Source organism: Salvelinus alpinus, chromosome 1 (assembly GCF_045679555.1).
Source record: "Salvelinus alpinus chromosome 1, SLU_Salpinus.1, whole genome shotgun sequence".
In the NCBI taxonomy this organism is placed as follows: Eukaryota; Metazoa; Chordata; class Actinopteri; order Salmoniformes; family Salmonidae; genus Salvelinus; species Salvelinus alpinus.
The window spans coordinates 50,043,449-50,063,688 of record NC_092086.1 but is presented as its reverse complement, the minus strand read 5'-3'; the positions used below and the strand labels follow the sequence as shown (position 1 = coordinate 50,063,688).

Sequence of the window (20,240 nt, the reverse complement as noted above, 5' to 3'; positions counted from 1 at the left end):
CCCACCACATTTCCCCTGCCTTGTCACCCCCTCCCAAACCAAACCCCTGCTCCCAGGACAAGAGCTCCCCTATGGTCTGCCTGCCTGACCATCCATCCATCAATCCCTCACTCTCACTTTTCCTCTTTCTTGGGCTCCTCCTTCTTCTCCTCTTTCTTCTCCTCGTTTTTCTCCTCGTTTTTCTCCTCCTTCTTCGGCTCTTCCTTCTTCTTCTCTTCTTTCTTGTCCTCCTTCTTGGAGTCATCCTTCTTCTTGTCGTCTTTCTTCTTGTCCTCCTTTTTCTTGTCCTCCTTCTTCTCCTCTTTCTTAGGCTCCTCTTTCTTCTCCTCCTCTGGCATAGGCTCGGTAATGAGGATCACCTTGCCGATGTTATTTCTCTCCTGCATTCTCCGCATGGCATCACCCACCTGGATAGAGAAGCAGAGGCAGAGAGAGAGACATGAACGAATGAATGATGGATAGTGGGAGAGGGGGAGGGAGAGGGGGAGGGAGAGTAGATATCCATCTATCATCATGTGTCCAGGACTGTTGGTTTGTCTTTCACACAAATATGCATACATAACCACATAAAACACACACACACACACACACACACACACACACACACACACACACACACACACACACACACACACACACACACACACACACACACACACACACACACACACACACACACACACACACACACACACTAAATTGCTCTCCAAACCCATAGAAGATGATGATGCCAGGCACCGCAAGCATAATTTGCCCAGTCTATCACCAGTCTATCACTGTACAAACTTTAGTGGGAGGATGTATTAATAACTGAGAGAGATGGAGAAAGATGGAGAGGGAGAGGTCGTGTAAACGTGAGCCTGAGTCAGTGCTTGACAGACAGAAAGCAAGAGCAAAAGCTTTAGATGGAGAATCACGTAGACCGAGAGAAAGAACAAAGAAAAACTGGTGGAATTATGAATCAGTATTCTGTGTTTAAAAATTCAAATGCATTGCTAAATTCTACATTTATTTTCATTTGAAAGTACTTCAGTTTAAAACTGTCTATGTCATCCTCATATGTTTAATTAAACCACAGGATAGATAACACGTAGGGGTCTAATTGAGAGCTGGATAATGTATTGATCATGTCACATTACCATCATTGACTGACTGGTTTCTAGGTGCCTGTCACAGTGTCACGTCAGAGGCCGGTCCCCAGGGTTGTGCCACAGCCAGGATTGATTGACCCATAGGTTTCTTCCTGTCCTGCCTACCTGTCAATCATAGTGACAAAGGGGCGGATCCTAGACAGGCCAGTCCCACCCTATACCGACCGCTTGGCTCTGCCTAATGTCTGCGTCTGTCTCTCCATCAGAGGAGGCTGGTGGAAGGAGCTATAGGAGGACGGGCTCTGTCTAATGTCTGGAATGGAATTTAATCCATTCCAGCCATTACAATGAGCCCATCCTCCTATAGCTCCTCCTATCAGCCTCCTCTGCCCTCCACCCCTCCCTTCTACCCCCACCCACTCCAGCCCGCGCAGGCAGGCAGACCACCTAACGACCAATGCCACGGCAACAGAGGACCATCTCCTAGCAACCCAAAGCCTTGTCAAAGCTTGGCCCTGAGACACACACACACACACACACACACAGGCATGGAAGAGGGGGAGTCATGTTGGAGTTAAGGAGGGAGAGGAAGAGAGAGAGGGAGCAACTGGTGATATTCAGATGGACCGAACGCTTAAAGATGCAGTCCGGGATCTTAAGCACTTACAAATTTGTAACATATTGTACGAATTGGAAGAAAAGATGGCGCTGAAGAACATGGCTGACGTTTTACATTCTCCCAACCAATTGTGCTACTTTGTTTTGTTTTTTTGTTGCGTTTTGTGTAATTTTTTTACTTATTGTGTACATAATGTTGCTGCTACCGTCTGTTATGAGCAAAAATAATTTCTGGACATCAGAAAAGCGATTACTCACCGCGGACTGGAAGAAACTTTTAACTTTAACGAGTCTGATGAGAAGGATATCCTGCTTTCACTGGAACAGGCCCAGATCCACGCCTTTTGAATGAAGAAAAGATGCCGGAAAAGGGGCCGCAGATCGGGCACCCTTCTGAGAATCCGGAGGCGAGCGAGTAAACTCCCACTGCCTTCCATTCTTCTTGCTAATGTGCAATCATTGGAAAATAACATGGATGACCTACGATTAAGATTATCCTACCAACGGGACATTAAAAACTGTAACATCTTATGTTTCACCGAGACGTGGCTGAACAACGATACGGACAGTATAGAGCTAGCGGGATTTTCCATGCACCGGCAGAACAGAGACGCTACCTCTGGTAAGACGAGGGTTGGGGGTGTGTGTATTTTTGTCAATAACAGCTGGTGCACAGTATTGCTCGCCTGAGGTAGAGTACCTTATGATAAGCTGTAGACCACACTATCTACCAAGAGAGTTCTCAACTGTATTATTCGTAGCCGTCTATTTACCATCACAAAACAAAGCTGGCACTAAGACAGCTCTCAACCAACTCTATAAGGCCATTAGCAAAGAAGAAAATGCTCACCCAGAAGCGGTGCTCCTAGTGGCCGGGGACTTGAATGCAGGGAAACTTAAATCAGTTTTAACACATTTTTACCAGCATGTCACATGTGCAACCAGAGAAACAAAAAATCCTAGACCACCTTTACTCCACACACAGAGATGCATACAAAGCTCTCCCCCGCCCTCCATTTGGCAAATCTGACCATAATTATATCCTCCTGATTCCTGCTTACAAGGAAAAACTAAAGCAGGAAGTACCAGTGACTCACTCAATACGGAAGTGGTCAGATGATGTGGATGCTACACTACAGGACTGTTTTGCTAGCATAGACTGGAATATGTCCCGGGAATCATCCAATGGCATTGAGGAATACACCACCTCAGTTATCGGCTTCATCAATAACTGCATCGTTGACGTCGTCCACACAGCGACTGTACGTACATATCCCAACCAGAAGCTATGGATTACAGGCAACATCCGCATCAAGCTAAAGGCTAGAGCTGCCGCCTTCAAGGAGCGGGAGACTAATCCGGACGCTTATAAGAAATTCCGCTATGCCCTCAGACGAACCATCAAACAAGCAAAGCGTCAATACAGGATTAAGATTGAATTCTACTACACTGGCTCTGACACTCTTCGAATGTGGCAGGGCTTGAAAACTATTATGGACTACAAAGGGAAACCCAGACGCGAGCTGCCCAGTGATGCAACCCTACCAGACGAGCTAAATGCCTTTTATGCTTGCTTCGAGGCAAGCAACACTAAAGCATGCACAAGAGCACCAGCTGTTCTGGATGACTGTGTGATAATGCTCTCGGTAGCCGATGTGAACAAAACCTTTAAACAGGTCAACATTCCCAATGCCGCTGGGCCAGACGGATTACGAGGACGTGTACTCAAAGCTTGCGCAGACCAGCTGTCAAGTGTCTTCACTGAAATTTTCAACCTCTCCCTGACCGAGTCTGTAATACCTACATGTTTCAAGCAGACCACCATAGTCCCTGTGCCCAAGGAAGTGAAGGTAACCTACCTAAATGAGTACCGCCCGTGGCACTCAGGTCGGTAGCCATGAAGTGCTTTGAAAGGCTGGTCATGGCTCACATCAACAGCATCCTCCCAGACACCCTAGACCCACTCCAATTCACATACCGCCCCAACAGATCCACAGATGACGCAATCTCAATCGCACTCCACACTGCCCTTTCTCACCTGGACAAAAGGAACACCTATATGAGAATGCTGTTCATTGACTACAGCTCAGCGTTCAACACCATAGTGCCCACGAAGCTCATCACTAAGCTAAGGACTCTGGGACTAAACACCTCCCTCTGCAACTGGATCCTGGACTTCCTGATGGGCCGCCCCCAGGTGGTAAGAGTAGGCAACAACACATCTGCCACGCTGATTATTAACACTGGGGCCCCTCAAGGGTGTGTACTTACTTAGTCCCCTCCTGTATTCCCTGTTCACCCACGACTGCGTGGCCAAACACGACTCCAACACCATCATTAAGTTTGCTGACGACAAAACAGTGGTAGGCCTGATCACCGACAACGATGAGACGTCCTATAGGGAGGAGGTCAGATAACTGGCAGTGTGATGCCAGGACAACTACCTCTCCCTCAATGTGAGCAAGACAAAGGAGCTGATCATGGACTACAGGAAAAGGCAGGCCGAACAGGCCCCCATTAACATTGACAGGGCTGTAGTGGAGCGGATTGAGAGTTTGAAGTTCCTTGGTGTCCACATCACCAACAAACTATCATGGTCCAAACATACCAAGACAGTCGTGAAGAGGGCACGACAAAACCTTTTCCTTCTCAGGAGACTGAAAAGATTTGACATGGGTCCCCAAATCCTCAAAAGGTTATACACCTGCACCATCGAGAGCATCCTGACTGGTTGCATCACCACCTGGTATGGCAACTGCTCGGTATCTGACAGTAAGGCGCTACAGGAGGGTAGTGCGAACGGCCCAGTACATCACATGGGGCCAAGCTTCCTGCCATCCAGAACCTATATAATAGGCGGTGTCAGAGGAAAGCCCATAAAATTGTCAGAGACTCCAGTCACTGTAGACTGTTTTCTCTGAATGAATGAAATATTCTTATTAAATACTTTTTTCTTTACATAGTTGAATGTGCTGACAACAAAATCACACAAAAATTATCAATGGAAATCAAATTTATCAACCCATGGAGGTCTAGATTTGGAGTCACACTCAAAATTAAAGTGGAAAACCACACTACAGGCTGATCCAACTTTGATGTAATGTCCTTAAAACAAGTCAAAATGAGGCTCAGTAGTGTGTGTGGCCTCCACGTGCCTGTATGACCTCCCTACAACGCCTGGGCATGCTCCTAATGAGGTGGCGGATGGTCTCCTGAGGGATCTCCTCCCAGACCTGGACTAAAGCATCCGCCAACTCCTGGACAGTCTGTGGTGCAACGTGGCGTTGGTGGATGGAGCGAGACATGATGTCCCAGATGTGCTCAATTGGATTCAGGTCTGGGGAACGGGCGGGCCAGTCCATAGCATCAATGCCTTCCTCTTGCAGGAACTGCTGACACACTCCAGACTCTGTCACGTCTGTCACGTGCTCAGTGTGAACCTGCTTTCATCTGTGAAGAGCACAGGGCGCCAGTGGCGAATTTGCCAATCTTGGTGTTCTCTGGCAAATGCCAAACGTCCTGCACGGTGTTGGGCTGTAAGCACAACCCCCACCTGTGGACGCCGGGCCCTCATACCACCCTCATGGAGTCTGTTTCTGACCGTTTGAGCAGACACATGCACATTTGTGGCCTGCTGGAGGTCATTTTGCAGGGCTCTGGCAGTGCTCCTCCTGCTCCTCCTTGCACAAAGGCGGAGGTAGCGGTCCTGCTGCTGGGTTGTTGCTCTCCTACGGCCTCCTCCACGTCTCCTGATGTACTGGCCTGTCTCCTGGTAGCGCCTCCATGCTCTGGACACTACGCTGACAGACACAGCAAACCTTCTTGCCACAGCTCACATTGATGTGCCATCCTGGATGAGCTGCACTACCTGAGCCACTTGTGTGGGTGGTAGACTCCGTCTCATGCTACCACTAGAGTGAAAGCACCGCCAGCATTCAAAAGTGACCAAAACATCAGCCAGGAAGCATAGGAACTGAGAAGTGGTCTGTGGTCACCACCTGCAGAACCACTCCTTTATTGGGGGTGTCTTGCTAATTGCCTATAATTTCCACCTGTTGTCTATTCCATTTGCACAACAGCATGTGAAATGTATTGTCAATCAGTGTTGCTTCCTAAGTGGACAGTTTGATTTCACAGAAGTGTGATTGACTTGGAGTTACATTGTGTTGTTTAAGTGTTCCCTTTATTTTTTTGAGCAGTGTATATATATCAATAATATACAGTATATATTATTATTTTATTTTATTTTTTCAGGATGTAACATACCATGTAAAATGGTAGTACACAATTGTGCACAATTTCCGGGGACCCATTTTGACCTGTGAGCACTACTTTCAAAACTCCTGGCTGATATTATACAAAAACTCTGGAACATCACTTTAATGAAAAACCTACGAAGGGGAGGAGGAGGAGGAGGTGGAGGAGGAGAGAGGACAGACTATGGAGGTGTGGTAACCAGGGGTGGGGACACCACGGATTTACAAGTGTAGCTTGTGTGAATGAAACCACGACGAGCCCAATTACTGAAGTAGCTCTGTAATCGTTGTACGTACTTCAAGCATCCAGCCTTCAATCACTCACTGCTCCGCTCTCTCTCTCTCTCTCTGAAAGTCTGCCTCAGCTGTCTAACTCTGAGTGTTCTCACAGTGAGTGGCTCCCTACCTCCCTGCAGTGTATGCACTAATAATCACTAGAAGCACTGTCTGTCTGTCTGAGAACAGTAGACATCACAGCTAATATGCTCTACAGTATAAAGCCCTGACGGAGTTGCTCAATGTGAGGCACCAGGCTCTTATACGTGCTGTGTTAACATGTTCAATGATTAATAGCGCAGACATGGAGCGGGACAGGATAGGTCAGAGAGGAGGGGGGTGATAGATGGAGTCAGGGTGTGGTGTCTGGGACCCCCAGGTCACATTAATCGTTATACCATCTTATTAATTCAAGTTTAAGAGCTGTTTTATGCTGATGATATGTAATAGAATTCACACCGGAGAGGAATTGTAACAGCTATTACTACATGCCACTTCCTGTTACAATCATCTTTCCTTGAACTCTATCCACCTCATTTCTCAATCCTTCTCTCATCTACCCTCTTCCATCCTCCACTCCTTCATCCCATTCTGTCTCTCGTTGTCATACACGGGGCCCCTCCCTAAGACAGAAGCGCTGGCAGACCAACATGGGTTACCATGGCAACAGGAGAGAAAACGAGAAAAAGATACACAGAGAGAAAGGGAGGGCGTGAGGCGGAGAAAGAGAGAGTACAGAGAGTAAGTGAATAAGCTGTGGATACAAACAGAGACCGAGAGAGAGAGAGAGAGAGAGAGAGAGAGAGAGAGAGAGAGAGAGAGAGAGAGAGAGAGAGAGAGAGAGAGAGAGAGAGAGAGAGAGAGAGAGAGAGAGAGAGAGAGAGAGAGAGAGAGAGAGAGAGAGAGAGCAAGAGAGAGACAGAGAGAGCAAGAGAGAGACAGAGAGAGAGCGAGAGAGAGACAGAGAGAGAGAGAGCGAAAGAGAGAGCGAGAGAGAGACAGAGAGAGAGAGAGAGAGAGAGATAGAGAACGAGACAGAGAGAGCGAGACAGAGAGCGAGAGAGAGACAGAGAGACAGAGAGAGAGACATAGAGAGAGAAACACAGAGAGAGAGACAGAGAGAGAGAGACAGAGAGAGAGACATAGATAGAGCGACAGAGAGAGAGAGAGACAGAGAGAGACAGAGAGAGAGCGACAGAGAGAGAGAGAGACAGAGAGAGAGAGAGACAGAGAGAGAGACATAGAGCGAGACATTAGAGAGAGAAACACTTCTCTCTGGTCAGTATCACAGGCCTAACCATTGACTGGACCTGGCATTAACCAATGAACATATCAGCCCCCTCTTTCTTCCACCTCTCTCTCACCCTCCCTCTATCCCTCTTTCTGTCAATCTAATTCTGTCTTTCACTCAAAGAGACATCTGATGGAGGGAGAGACTCCTTTTCATTCACAGACATGTGCCTAATCTCATCCGGTCTCAGAGCCACGCCCAACCTTACACACACAAATGCACACACACACAGCCCCCTCCCCCCCACACACACACACCCACCTGTTCGAGGTGATAGGTGGAGTCGATGCGTGGTTTGATCTTGCCCTGCCTATAGAGGTCCAGGATGGTGGTCATGGCCTGCTGAATGATCTCCACCTCTCCGTCCAGGTAGCCCAGGTGGAAGCCACACACTGACTTGTTGTTCTGGATCAGGCTGAGTGTGTGGATGGAGAACTGGTGGTACCAGGTCTTAGCCACCGCCAGAAGGTTCTTCTTCTGGCCTGCTAGCATGTTAGCTGCACCTGCAAGGGGAGAGAGCGCAAAGGGTTAAAGGGTGTTAATGTGTTAAAACGGGTTGCCTGTAATAGTGTGTGTGTGTGTGTGTGTGTGTGTGTGTGTGTGTGTGTGTGTGTGTGTGTGTGTGTGTGTGTGTGTGTGTGTGTGTGTGTGTGTGTGTGTGTGTGTGTGTGTGTGTGTGTGTGTGTGTGTGTGTGTGTGTGTGTGTGTGTGTGTGTGTGTGTGAATGGGGCAGGGGTCCTGGTGTCGGTTTTATTCTCAGTGTAGGGTCAGTTTGGGTCTGTGTATAATTGATTGACTGATCAGCCATTGTTCCCCAGTCCACTTCAGTCCACTTCAGTCCACTTCACAGTCTCATTATCTACCCCAACTCTCTCTTTCTCCCTCTACCTCCCTTGCTCTGGCCTTACCTTCTCTGCCCTCAACGTTTTTCACCGGGTCCAGCTCTTTTATCTCTCTTTTACATTATCTTTATAGTATGTCCCATTTTCAGTGCCATTTTCCCGGAGGACAGTTCTACTGCCAGGCTGACGTCCTTTCCCCGTTCCATCTCTCTGTCCTCGTTTCTCCCTCCCAGCCTCACTTTCCACAAATCCCCTTTTCTCTCTAAATCTCTGTTCTCATAACCCTCTCTGCCCTCCTCTCTCTCTGTCTCATCCTCTCTCTTTCACTATCTCCCTCTCTCCTGTGGATGGGACACAAAGCATGCTTAGAGAGAGGAGAGGGAGCTGGAGAGGTATTCAGTCTGCTACATTCAGACATTCCAGGTTCCGTGAGGATAGAACGGCCATTGTTCCGCATTGCATACTTCTGATAAACTGGTAGAGGAGCAGCAGGGAGGGAGGGGGAGTGTGGGCGGGGGGAGTGTTGGGGTGGGGGGTAGAGAAGGGTTGAGCGGGTGAATGGATCAGGTTGGGACCACCATGCTGGGTAGTTGGGGAGTCTTTTTTGCAAAATGCAGAAGGCAAGGCCCTGTTCTCCTGGCATGCCTCCCCAGCCCACTGTATCATGCATGCCATGCCCGCTGCAAATTGGCATCATCACAGAGAGAAACTACAGAGGCCTTCCCACACACATACACACACACTGAGGACATGGACCTCTGTAGGGAAGCAGTTGTGTACCCAGTTGTGTACCCAACCCATTGTGTATGTTTTGTGCACACTGTGCTATTTGTGTTTTAAACCACTGGTATTGATATGTGTTGAAATAAAGCAATGTATGATTGAGGTCTTTTGTCCTTCCTGTCTCACCGTAGGTGATGAGCTTGCCCATGGGCTTCAGCAGGTTGTAAGCCTTGTGGGTGTCTGAGCCTCCCAGAGGATCCAGCACAATATCCAACCCTGGAGGAGAGGAGAGGAGAGGAGAGGAGAGGAGAGGAGAGGAGAGGAGAGGAGAGGAGAGGAGAGGAGAGGAGAGGAGAGGAGGAACGACAGAGAGAGGTAGTCAGTACAGTTCAATGTTGTTTGGTTGGTTGGTATCATATTAGAATGCCAGTGGTGTAAAGGGAGGAGGGCAGGTCTTGCTATGTTTATGCAGAGCAGCCCATACATATGCCAAACGATGGGAGGGTGAGAGAATGCTGGAATTCTACTCATTTTAATGTCACTGATACGACAAGGAATAAACATCTTCCTATCCTAGTCTGTTGGAGTTCCATTCCATTCCCAGGTAGTGATTTCTTGGAGAGAATAAATAACAAACTAAAGCTTGAGACCCAGACTCATCCAGTTTCTCTGCAACGTATATATACAGTGGGGAGAACAAGTATTTGATACACTGCCGATTTTGCAGGTTTTCCTACTTACAAAGCATGTAGAGGTCTGTAATTTTTATCATAGTTACACTTCAACTGTGAGAGACGGAATCTAAAACAAAAATCCAGAAAATCACATTGTATGATTTTTAAGTAATTAATTTGCATTTTATTGCATGACATAAGTATTTGATCACCTACCAACCAGTAAGAATTCCGGCTCTCACAGACCTGTTCGTTTTTCTTTAAGAAGCTCTCCTGTTCTCCACTCATTACCTGTATTAACTGCACCTGTTTGAACTCGATACCTATATAAAAGACACCTGTCCACACACTCAATCAAACAGACTCCAACCTCTCCACAATGGCCAAGACCAGAGAGCTGTGTAAGGACATCAGGGATAAAATTGTAGACCTGCACAAGGCTAGGATGGACTACAGGACAATAGGCAAGCAGCTTGGTGAGAAGGCAACAACTGTTGGCGCAATTATTAGAAAATGGAAGAAGTTCAAGATGACGGTCAATCACCCTTGGTCTGGGGCTCCATGCAAGATCTCACCTCGTGGGGCATCAATGATCATGAGGAAGGTGAGGGATCAGCCCAGAACTACACGGCAGGATCTGGTCAATGACCTGAAGAGAGCTGGGACCACAGTCTCAAAGAAAACCATTAGTAACACACTACGCCGTCATGGATTAAAATCCTGCAGCGCACGCAAGGTCCCCCTGCTCAAGCCAGCGCATGTCCAGGCCCTTCTGAAGTTTGCCAATGACCATCTGGATGATCCAGAGGAGGAATGGGAGAAGGTCATGTGGTCTGATGAGACAAAAATATAGCTTTTTGGTCTAAACTCCACTCGCCGTGTTTGGAGGAAAAAGAAGGATGAGTACAACCCCAAGAACACCATCTCAACCGTGAAGCATGGAGGTGGAAACATCATTCTTTGGGGATGCTTTTCTGCAAAGGGGACAGGGCGAATGCACCGTATTGAGGGGAGGATGGATGGGGCCATGTATCGCGAGATCTTGGCCAACAACCTCCTTCCCTCAGTAAGAGCATTGAAGATGGGTCGTGGCTGGGTCTTCCAGCATGACAACGACCCGAAACACACAGCCAGGGCAACTAAGGAGTGGCTCCGTAAGAAGCATCTCAAGGTCCTGGAGTGGCCTAGCCAGTCTCCAGACCTGAACCCAATAGAAAATCTTTGGAGGGAGCTGAAAGTCCGTATTGCCCAGCGACAGCCCCCAAACCTGAAGGATCTGGAGAAGGTCTGTATGGAGGAGTGGGCCAAAATCCCTGCTGCAGTGTGTGCAAACCTGGTCAAGAACTACAGGAAATGTATGATCTCTGTAATTGCAAACAAAGGTTTCTGTACCAAATATTAAGTTCTGCTTTTCTGATGTATCAAATACTTATTTCATGCAATAAAATGCAAATTAATTACTTAAAAATCATACAATGTGATTTTCTGGATATTTGTTTTAGATTCCGTCTCTCACAGTTGAAGTGTACCTATGATAAAAATTACAGACCTCTACATGCTTTGTAAGTAGGAAAACCTGCAAAATCGGCAGTGTATCAAATACTTGTTCTCCCCACTGTATATATATCTGTGCTGTCTCGCTCTTTCCCAATTATGTTTTTTTTCAGTGAATGTGGGGCTCCTTAAAGTGGGTTAGTCCTCCTCTCCTCTCCTCTCCTCTCCTCTCCTCTCCTCTCCTCTCCTCTCCTCTCCTCTCCTCTCCTCGGTCCATTAGCTGATAGGCCCGTTGATTCACAAGGCTCTCAGCAGGACCCTGCCCTAACTGAGCCACAGTCACACAGACTGACAGACGTCTCATCGATCCCCGCCACTAATTTGACATGTTCTTCTGTCCAAAATATTAGTTATCCCCCCCCCCTCTCTCTGTTTCTCTCTGTCTCGCTGCTGCTGCTGGGAGAGGTACTACCAAATGAGCTCCTGGTATAAAATCCTCCACCCTGCTTCTATGAAACCAGAGGTAAGTGAGTAAAGAGTGAGGAATTGGAGGACGTTCTGTTTTGGTGATGAGTAATGAATTAAATGTCTCCTAAGGCAGAAACGGATCTTAAGTGCCCTGGCCTTGGGGATATGTTGGGGGATGTGATCCACACTGAGTCACAGGCTTCTCAAATACTTTGTCTGAGCGGAAAAGCACTTTTCTGTCTAGTGCCTATTACACTCCCGACCGTCTCAAATGCACCCCAGCTATCAGGGCTGAGAGTCGTGACACAGCGAAATGGAAACATCTAGCAGTTTGTTATCTGCAAATGGAAGACAAACACAACTTTACGAACACAACACTGCTACTACAGAGTATTCCTTAGGACCCAGGGCCCATTAGCCATCTCAGTATACTTATCTCATGGATCACATTGTGGAAATTATGGGTCAAACCATGCTTGTGTCCCAAATGGCGCCCTATTCCCTAGGTAGTGAACTACTTTCGACTAGGGCCCATAGTGTGCACTATATAGGCATTAGGGTGCCATTTGAGACGCAGCCCATCCCAGTGCTGTAAGATAGGTCAGATGACCCCTGACCTCTCACCTTTGGGGCTGATCTTGCGGACTTCCTCCACGTAGTCCCTTGTACGGTAGTCAATGCAGTGCGTGACTCCGCCCTGGCTGATGGTCTCGTGCTTACTAGCCGACGCCGTCCCGAACACGGTGACGTCCTTCACTGTCTGACACAGCTGGGTGGCTGCGATGCCCACCCCACCTGGAGAGAGAGAGTTTGTTAGGAGAAAACGTAGAGACAGTAGATGTTGCTGCAGGCTATACGTCCTGGCCTGTTATAATATAACAGAGACAAAAGCTCGCAACATGTCATCCACATAAGCCCTATGTAGATTACATTTCTCAATTGTTGCTTTTTTTGTGTGCATTAGTTTCCATGTAGAATTGTTTTTGCTGACATATTATTATTGTGGCTCAAAAATATTGTTCATTTATTTACAGTGTATAATACTTTATATACATTGCAATGGCGACCGTGGCAACCACCCATTCATGCCAGTAAAGCAGAGAGAGAGAGGATAAGGAGACAAAGAAGGGTGGTTAAGATGAGTTGGAGATTAGACTTGTGTATGTATCCCTTCATTTTCTACCTAGTTGTTTCTCTAAACAGGGTAACTATGGGGAGGAAGTATAATACCGAATAAATTCTATCCAAGCTTCACTAATCATTACCTCAAGAGAGATACTCACTCAGGGAGACACCTCCAACTAAATTCAACTCAGCTGATATAAATGTCTTGAGGCACCCATAAATCCCATTATATACATCCATTCTATTGCAGGGAAATGTGATTTGTTTCGTTTACTGTGACAGGCCAGGTCAGTCAATAAGAGGCTGGCTGTGTGTGTGTGTGTGTGTGTGTGTGTGTGTGTGTGTGTGTGTGTGTGTGTGTGTGTGTGTGTGTGTGTGTGTGTGTGTGTGTGTGGCTCAGGGGTAAGCAAGGAGAGCATTAAACACACATCACATTACCTCCTACCCACCGCCCTGGGCAAAAAGGAACACCCACAACTAGACGTAGAGACACACAAACATCCACAACTAGAGAAAGTAGCCATTGTACGTCAGCTGACAATGGTTGACTTTAGCTTCATGCAAGATGACCTGACTAAGAATCCTGGGTAATTTGAGGTATTTGTTTTGGCTGGGGGAGCAATGTGTGACACAGGGTCAAGGAAACAAGAAAACATCGTTTCGTAACTGTGCCAGTTGAAACAAAACCTTCTCATATAGGGAATACATCTTTGAAACGGTGAACGACGCATTGTCTATGATGACCTTTGTAGACAAAATGGCAGTTGTGTGAGAGCATTGCTTTCTGTAGGTGTAACTTACATCAGCATGGCTGATTGATGTAGTATCGGTGTGTGTATGATTCACTGTTTTTGAACATACTGTGTGTGTGTGTGTGTGTGTGTGTGTGTGTGTGTGTGTGTGTGTGTGTGTGTGTGTGTGTGTGTGTGTGTGTGTGTGTGTGTGTGTGTGTGTGTGTGTGTGTCTTAAGCCAGGTCTCAATAGGTTACTGTTCAGTAGTGGGACAGAACAGAGAGGACAGAGGCTGACTGGATGGACTGAACATGACCCATAAAGGTCACTCATGCCTGACCAAGTAAAGGTCGCGTCTTATCTCAGGCCAGAGCCAATAGAGCAACGCAAACAGAGCGTTCACAACATGGGACATTTACATTCAAACAGACGCCGGTCTCAAGCATATTTAAACGGCTGTGGTTGACTGTGGTTATCATCAGCAATGCGTTGGGATGGGAGTTGTGGGCCACCGTCTTGGTCACACTCACTCACACGCCATACGCTTGAGAAGACAGAGACAAACGTAACCAAGGAGAAGGTACATTTTCATCTATTGCAGTCGCTGGTTGCTAAGTCGTACAGGCTGACCTCCTCTCTCCTTTGACACTTACAAAGAAGATATACTAGAACGAGATCAATTCCCTCCTGGCTCTGCTCTGAAGAGACCTTGAGCCTATGGGAACTCAATAGACATTTCTCACTGCATTCAAGCCTGGCAAGGAAGAAGAGAGAAGGTCTGCTTCCCAAATGACACCATATTCCCTAAGTAGTGCTGTCACGCACTGACCTTAGAGAGCCTTTTCTATTCTCTATTTGGTTAGGTCAGGGTGTGATTTGGGTGGGCAAATCTATGTGTTCTATTTCTTTGTTGGCCGGGTGTGGTTCCCAATCAGAGGCAGCTGTCTATCGTTGTCCCTGATTGGGGATCATACTTAGGCAGCCTGTTTTCCCCCTGAGTTTGTGGGATCTTGTTTTTTGTACAGTTACTGTGTAGCCTGCAGAATGTTACGTTCATGTATTCTTTTTTTTTTTTTTTTTGGTGTTCATCATAATAAAGAAAGGTGTACGCTTACCACGCTGCGCCTTGGTCTAATTCCATCAACGAGTGTAACAGTGCACTAGTTTTGATCAGGGCCAATATGGCTTTGGTCAAAAGTAGTGCACTGTGTAGGGAAGAGGGTATCATTTCCTAGGAACGCGAAGCATTTCGCTACACTCGCATTAACATCTGCTAACCATGTGTATGTGACAAATAAAAATTGGATTTGGAACGTAATCAAGAACTTAATGAAATAACAAGAGCAACGGTGTTGCTGTTGGATGGCAGTGTCAGTGAGTCAGCCTGCCTCCTAACAGCTACAACTATCTCTCCCTGTCGTTCTGTCCTCAGAGAGAAACCAAGTTTGTGTTGCCAGGGAAACCCAGGCCAAATTGGCGGCGACGACTGAGCAAAGGAGCCATTTTGTTTCATTGGCTGTTTTTCCTCCAGGCAAAACAGGAGGCATTTGGTGGCAATCAGAAGCTCATCCAGGGGTAATATGTGACAGATCAGCCAGTAACACCCACCCAATCACCACATAACGACTTACCTAGAGCCAGCTGAGAGTAGATGAGTGTGTACGTTGGTGTGAAGGTGGAGAGATGAGACATTGCTTACCCTGAAGGACGCCAAAAAAAGGAAAGCCACATGGACTTCTGCTCACACATCTACTTTGATCTTGCAAACCAGTAATGTGTATGGTCAACATGAAGTGTTTAGGCTGTCGGGGTAGGACAGGGTTTTGATATTTAGAGTTGGTGCCTGTCACTCTGTCCCACTCATCCACCTGTGTTAGAAAGGGAGGAAGGGGCACCTGTTTCTGGCTGGATCCCCCTGAGAACCACAGAGCCAGGGCCAGTCTGCCTGTCTTGTGACTGATCCACCATCACAAGACTTAGGCCAGCACTGCCAAGAGCCTCCCCCCCCCCCCCAACACACAGACACACAGAGCGAGAGATAAGCTGAGGCAGGAGGGAGACTGCAGACAGGAACAGTCTGGATGAAAAGTCTGTTCATATCCACTAATCTTCACTAATATGTGCTCAGATTAAACAGTTAACCCATCGTTAACACATTGTTTTGGTTCACATTGCTCTCTTGGTATTTCTCACTAAATTCTCACAAATTCCTTGTCACCTTCTCCCTCTCTCCCGTCAGTGCCCCCTTTTCATCTCTCTCTCATCTGCTGTACATGTGGACCAGGGCAATCTGTCTCTCTTTCCGGTCCTTGTCTTTCCTTTTTTTCTCCTGGCAATGTGACGCGAGGTCATCCCCTGAACACCAACCCGTTGCCTGAACACTAAACCATTGTCTGTCCAAAGATGGCAACTTAAGCAAATTCCCGCGCCTAATTCCATTCGTTCTGCTTGGGATTCAATTGAATAGGTTTCACTGAGAAAATTACAGGGCCGTCAAAAGCGTTGTTTTCTCTCTCTGTCTCTCGTTAACTGACCAGGGTGTGTAGGGAGGAACATCATACACAGTGGATTCCTATCTCTTTACACACACACGCACACACGCGCACACGCACACGCACACGCACACAGATTTTGGCACCAAATACACTCTGGGCCTCAATAACATGCTCTTCTAGAGTGAAGAGGAATGTTGTCCTAAACACTGTGGGGTTCACATTACTATGTAGTCCAGTATGATGTGTGTCCACACCCAGAGTTCAACTTGAGGAGAGGGTAGAGCCACTAAATGTTGTTGAGATTTCCCAAAGGGAAGGAGGATACGCAAACCTCCTACTACTGTACATACTTGTACCATAGTACAGTCAGTGCACACAGGCTCTTTCTCACAGTCATCCACACACTGACCACATTCGTGTGAACGGTGCTTAAGAGGTAAGCCTGCTAGGCCACTTCCTCATAGATAGCTAGTTTCTTAGCATAACTCAAACGGAGAAGCTAACGCACCTCAGACCGTGCTTACTGTAAATTCTAACTTAAAAAGGCTAGGTTGTGGTTATAGGTGTGGGCCCTATGGTGCTAGCAATGATAACACTAGCTAGCACACGTGCTAATGCTAATCACGGAGAGGTGTGAGGCCGCTCATGTCACGTCAGGGTTCCATGCTGTCTGCCCCATGTCATTCTCTGTGTCTCCACTCTCCAAGCTTACCCTCTCCCACACCCTATCATTAGCCTGTGGTGCCTGTGGCTGACAAAGAATGGAATAAAACCATGAACTCAAGAATCCTTCGTTACCAAAGGGACGGTGAACAAGATCAACAAGTCGGACATGATTGAGCAACGTTTCTCGCTCTGTTATTGTGCAAATCTTACATGAGGCTTACATGAGTGTGTGAGCATAAAATGGCACTGGGTGTGTGTCTGTGTCTGCTATAAGGAGAGATGACTGTGTTACATAGCATAGTGTTTCCCCCTGCTCTCTGTAGCTGTGAACTCGCTGAGTGTTTTAATATGCTTTGTCGTATGGTCGGTTCCTCTCTGTACCACGTATAGGATGCACATTTTTAGTGACTGGGTGAGTGAATTCAAAACACATCCTGTGTGAGAAGGCAGAACCTGCGATTTCCTGAGTGAGAATTCACACAATGCTAACGCACACAGAGACACTAACACACACATGCACTCATTGTACACACAAACACAAACAAACATGTTCTCATAAAACACACTGATAACCATGCACAAACAAACACATTCTTCCTAACACAAACACACATTGTAGGAAAATAAATACCAACTCAAATGTACAGACAGACACACCTGTGTGTGTGTGTGTGTGTGTGTGTGTGTGTGTGTGTGTGTGTGTGTGTGTGTGTGTGTGTGTGTGTGTGTGTGTGTGTGTGTGTGTGTGTGTGTGTGTGTGTGTGTGTGTGTGGAGGGGCTTAAGCTGAATGGGGTCATAAGGCAAGGGTTGTGAGTGAGAGCGTATTCTGATTGGAGGGTGGGTTGGAGGTTGGAGCGGAGTGGAGGCTGCATGCCCTGGTTTTCCTGTGCTATCAGTGCAGCTGATCTGCGTCTGGGTATGATGCCAGCCAGCCAGCTAGGCCCAGAGAACAAACACAACCAGGACTCTCCTCTCCAACACAGCCCTTATTAGCATTCACTGAACTAGGGTAAGACCTACAGCACAGGGTAGTCAGACAGTGGGGAGTCATTGTAGACTGCTAAAGGATATGCTGAAATAGAGACTTGATTTGACTGAAATTGTAGGATAAACTAACAAAGTGATATTCTGTCTGTCTCTCATATTGAGTGATATCTTACATTCTTAGAAAAAAGGTGCTTTCTAGAACCTAAAACGTTTCGGCTGTCCACATAGGAGAACCCTTTGAAGAACCCTTTTTGGTTCCAGGTAGAACCCCTTTGGGTTCCATGTAGAAACCTTGCAACAGAGGGTTCTACCTGGACCCAAAAAGGGTTCTCCTGTGGGGACAGCTGAATAACCCTTCTGGAACTCTTTTTCTAAGAGTGTAGAGAGCGCAGGTAACATCAACATCTCTCTCTTCCATGATCGTCTTCACTCAATCTCTTTCTTTCTTTCCTTTCTCTCCCCTCCTCTCCTCTCCTCTCCCTGTTGATACAGGGTAGTGTTAGTCAGACCACTCAGGCCTAGACCCAGTCAAGTGTGTATGTATGTGTGTGCATGTGCGCGTGTGTGTGTATTAGTGGGCGTGGTGGCATGCAGGGCTGCTGGCCAGACCTAATCCATAAACACAGGGTCCAGTTCAGGGAGAGGTCGCAGGAAAAGGCTCTTGGCCGGGTACAGTGGACGCCCCCCCCCCCCCCCCCCCCCCCCCAACACGTCCAAATGTCACTGCACTCCTTCCCTCGCCCTGTCCCTCTGGAGAAAACAAAGGGGGGAATGTACGCACGCTCCCCGATGACGAGGTATCGAGCACTGATACGCCATGGTCATGAGGAGCCTCCCCGGTCGGGGTCATGTGGAGGGGGGAGGAGGGGAGGTGGAGGACGGGAGGATGCAGATGTGCGAGCCCAGCGGACAGAGAGGGCGGGATGGTAGGAGAACAACATGCCATTGTTTGGGGAGAGGGGATGGGAACGGCCGGCCCACAGGCCCACGAGAGAGAGAGGCAGCTGGGGTCAGTCAACGGTTCACGGTTCACACACAGCCATGACACTGACACACCAGGGGAACCTCTTTATCTCTCTCTCTCTCTGAGTCTCTGTACTAAACTCTATGACAGAGGTACGGTTGAGGTTTACCTTTGATTTCGGTCTCCTTAGCTGAGGTCTCTTCTCTTGGGTACGAGGACAGAGAAGGCCTATGTAATAATCTCCAGAGAGCTAAAACATTGACAGTGGCAATTATGCTGGAGAGGACATACAGTATCTTTCCTTGTCATGAGGTGGGTGGGGGGTGGTGCTGCTGCTGCAGGCAATGAGCTAGACACCTCTCTGCCTGGGTCCTCACAGTGGGAGCCAACAGGTTAGCAGGCTGTTGAAAACACCAGGCAGCACCACCATAGAGCCATAGACAGAGCTCTAGTAGTCTCTCATTCACCAGCATGGCTCTACGGCACCACAGGCCGATAAGAGAGAAGAAACTGAGTAACATTGACGAAGAGACTGATGACAGCGGGAAGCAGAAGATTGCTCATCAAACAATGACTCTATGGTCGCCACGATAAGAAGCTGGCTGTTGATCTATATATTGATTTACTGCCAGTAGAAATGACAGACAATTAAATCATATCTGTCTGGACATGTCCTGAGATTGGATATGAGAAATGGCTCGTTGTGTCCTCATGCAGTACCACCCACTCTTTTAATATACTATAGCTGTACAAACGGAGTCACTGAATCTTATTAAAAAGCAGTGTTCACTATTAAAGACATGCATCCGGATACACTGACGTTCTGTACATACGTGTAAAACTGTGGGTTAGAGATATGATTCAAATCGCTGGTTGTGTTTTTAATCTCACCGGTGCAAGAGCAAGACAGACATCCACTGACACACAACCACACTAATAAAAAAAGCACGCACGTACCATTACTGTGGTTGTGGTTGCGCACACACACACACACACACACACACACACACACACACACACACACACACACACACACACACACACACACACAGACACAGACAATGTTTGATATCTGACACCAACCTAGAGTTTAAAATCAGAGACGTGCTCTGACAGACTCTTAGGCTGCAGCAACATCATTGCCCAACACCCTCCACCACCATGTGAGGGGGAGGAGGCCACATGAACCAACCAACCAGAGGTGTTAGCTAGGGACCAAACAAGGGGGGATGTGTACTAATAAGATCTTCACACTTACTAGAGGTTTGGCAAAAAATACCCCCGGCTACATATATGCTGCAATGTAAACTTGCGAACTTCACGTCTTAACCGGAGGTTGTGCACAACACTTGCCTGACAGTTGCCCCCTCTAAGAAGGCCAGTGTAAACAGAATTGTCTCGTTAAGCCAACACTCTTACAGTAAACATTTTAATAGCATAGCAATGCTTTTGAAACAGCTGAAGTGTACAGACATTTTCCTTATTTTATTTACTTGTTTTATTGAATTTGTACCTGAAATTGTTGTAGCAGCCTGTT

General features: G+C 47.3%; 1 protein-coding gene across 1 annotated transcript in view; it reads right to left on the bottom strand.

The window, feature by feature from the left end:
- The window catches only part of LOC139579051 (synaptic vesicle membrane protein VAT-1 homolog), a 36,435-nt gene continuing 16,195 nt past the window's right edge, over positions 1-20,240 (bottom strand). The window contains exons 3-6 of the mRNA XM_071407274.1: positions 12,358-12,528; positions 9,284-9,373; positions 7,794-8,035; positions 1-407 (exon numbers count right to left, since the gene is read on the bottom strand). Of these exons, the coding sequence (XP_071263375.1) occupies positions 114-407; positions 7,794-8,035; positions 9,284-9,373; positions 12,358-12,528 (797 nt within the window). The 3' untranslated portion in view covers positions 1-113. The remainder of the gene's footprint in view (positions 408-7,793; positions 8,036-9,283; positions 9,374-12,357; positions 12,529-20,240) is intronic.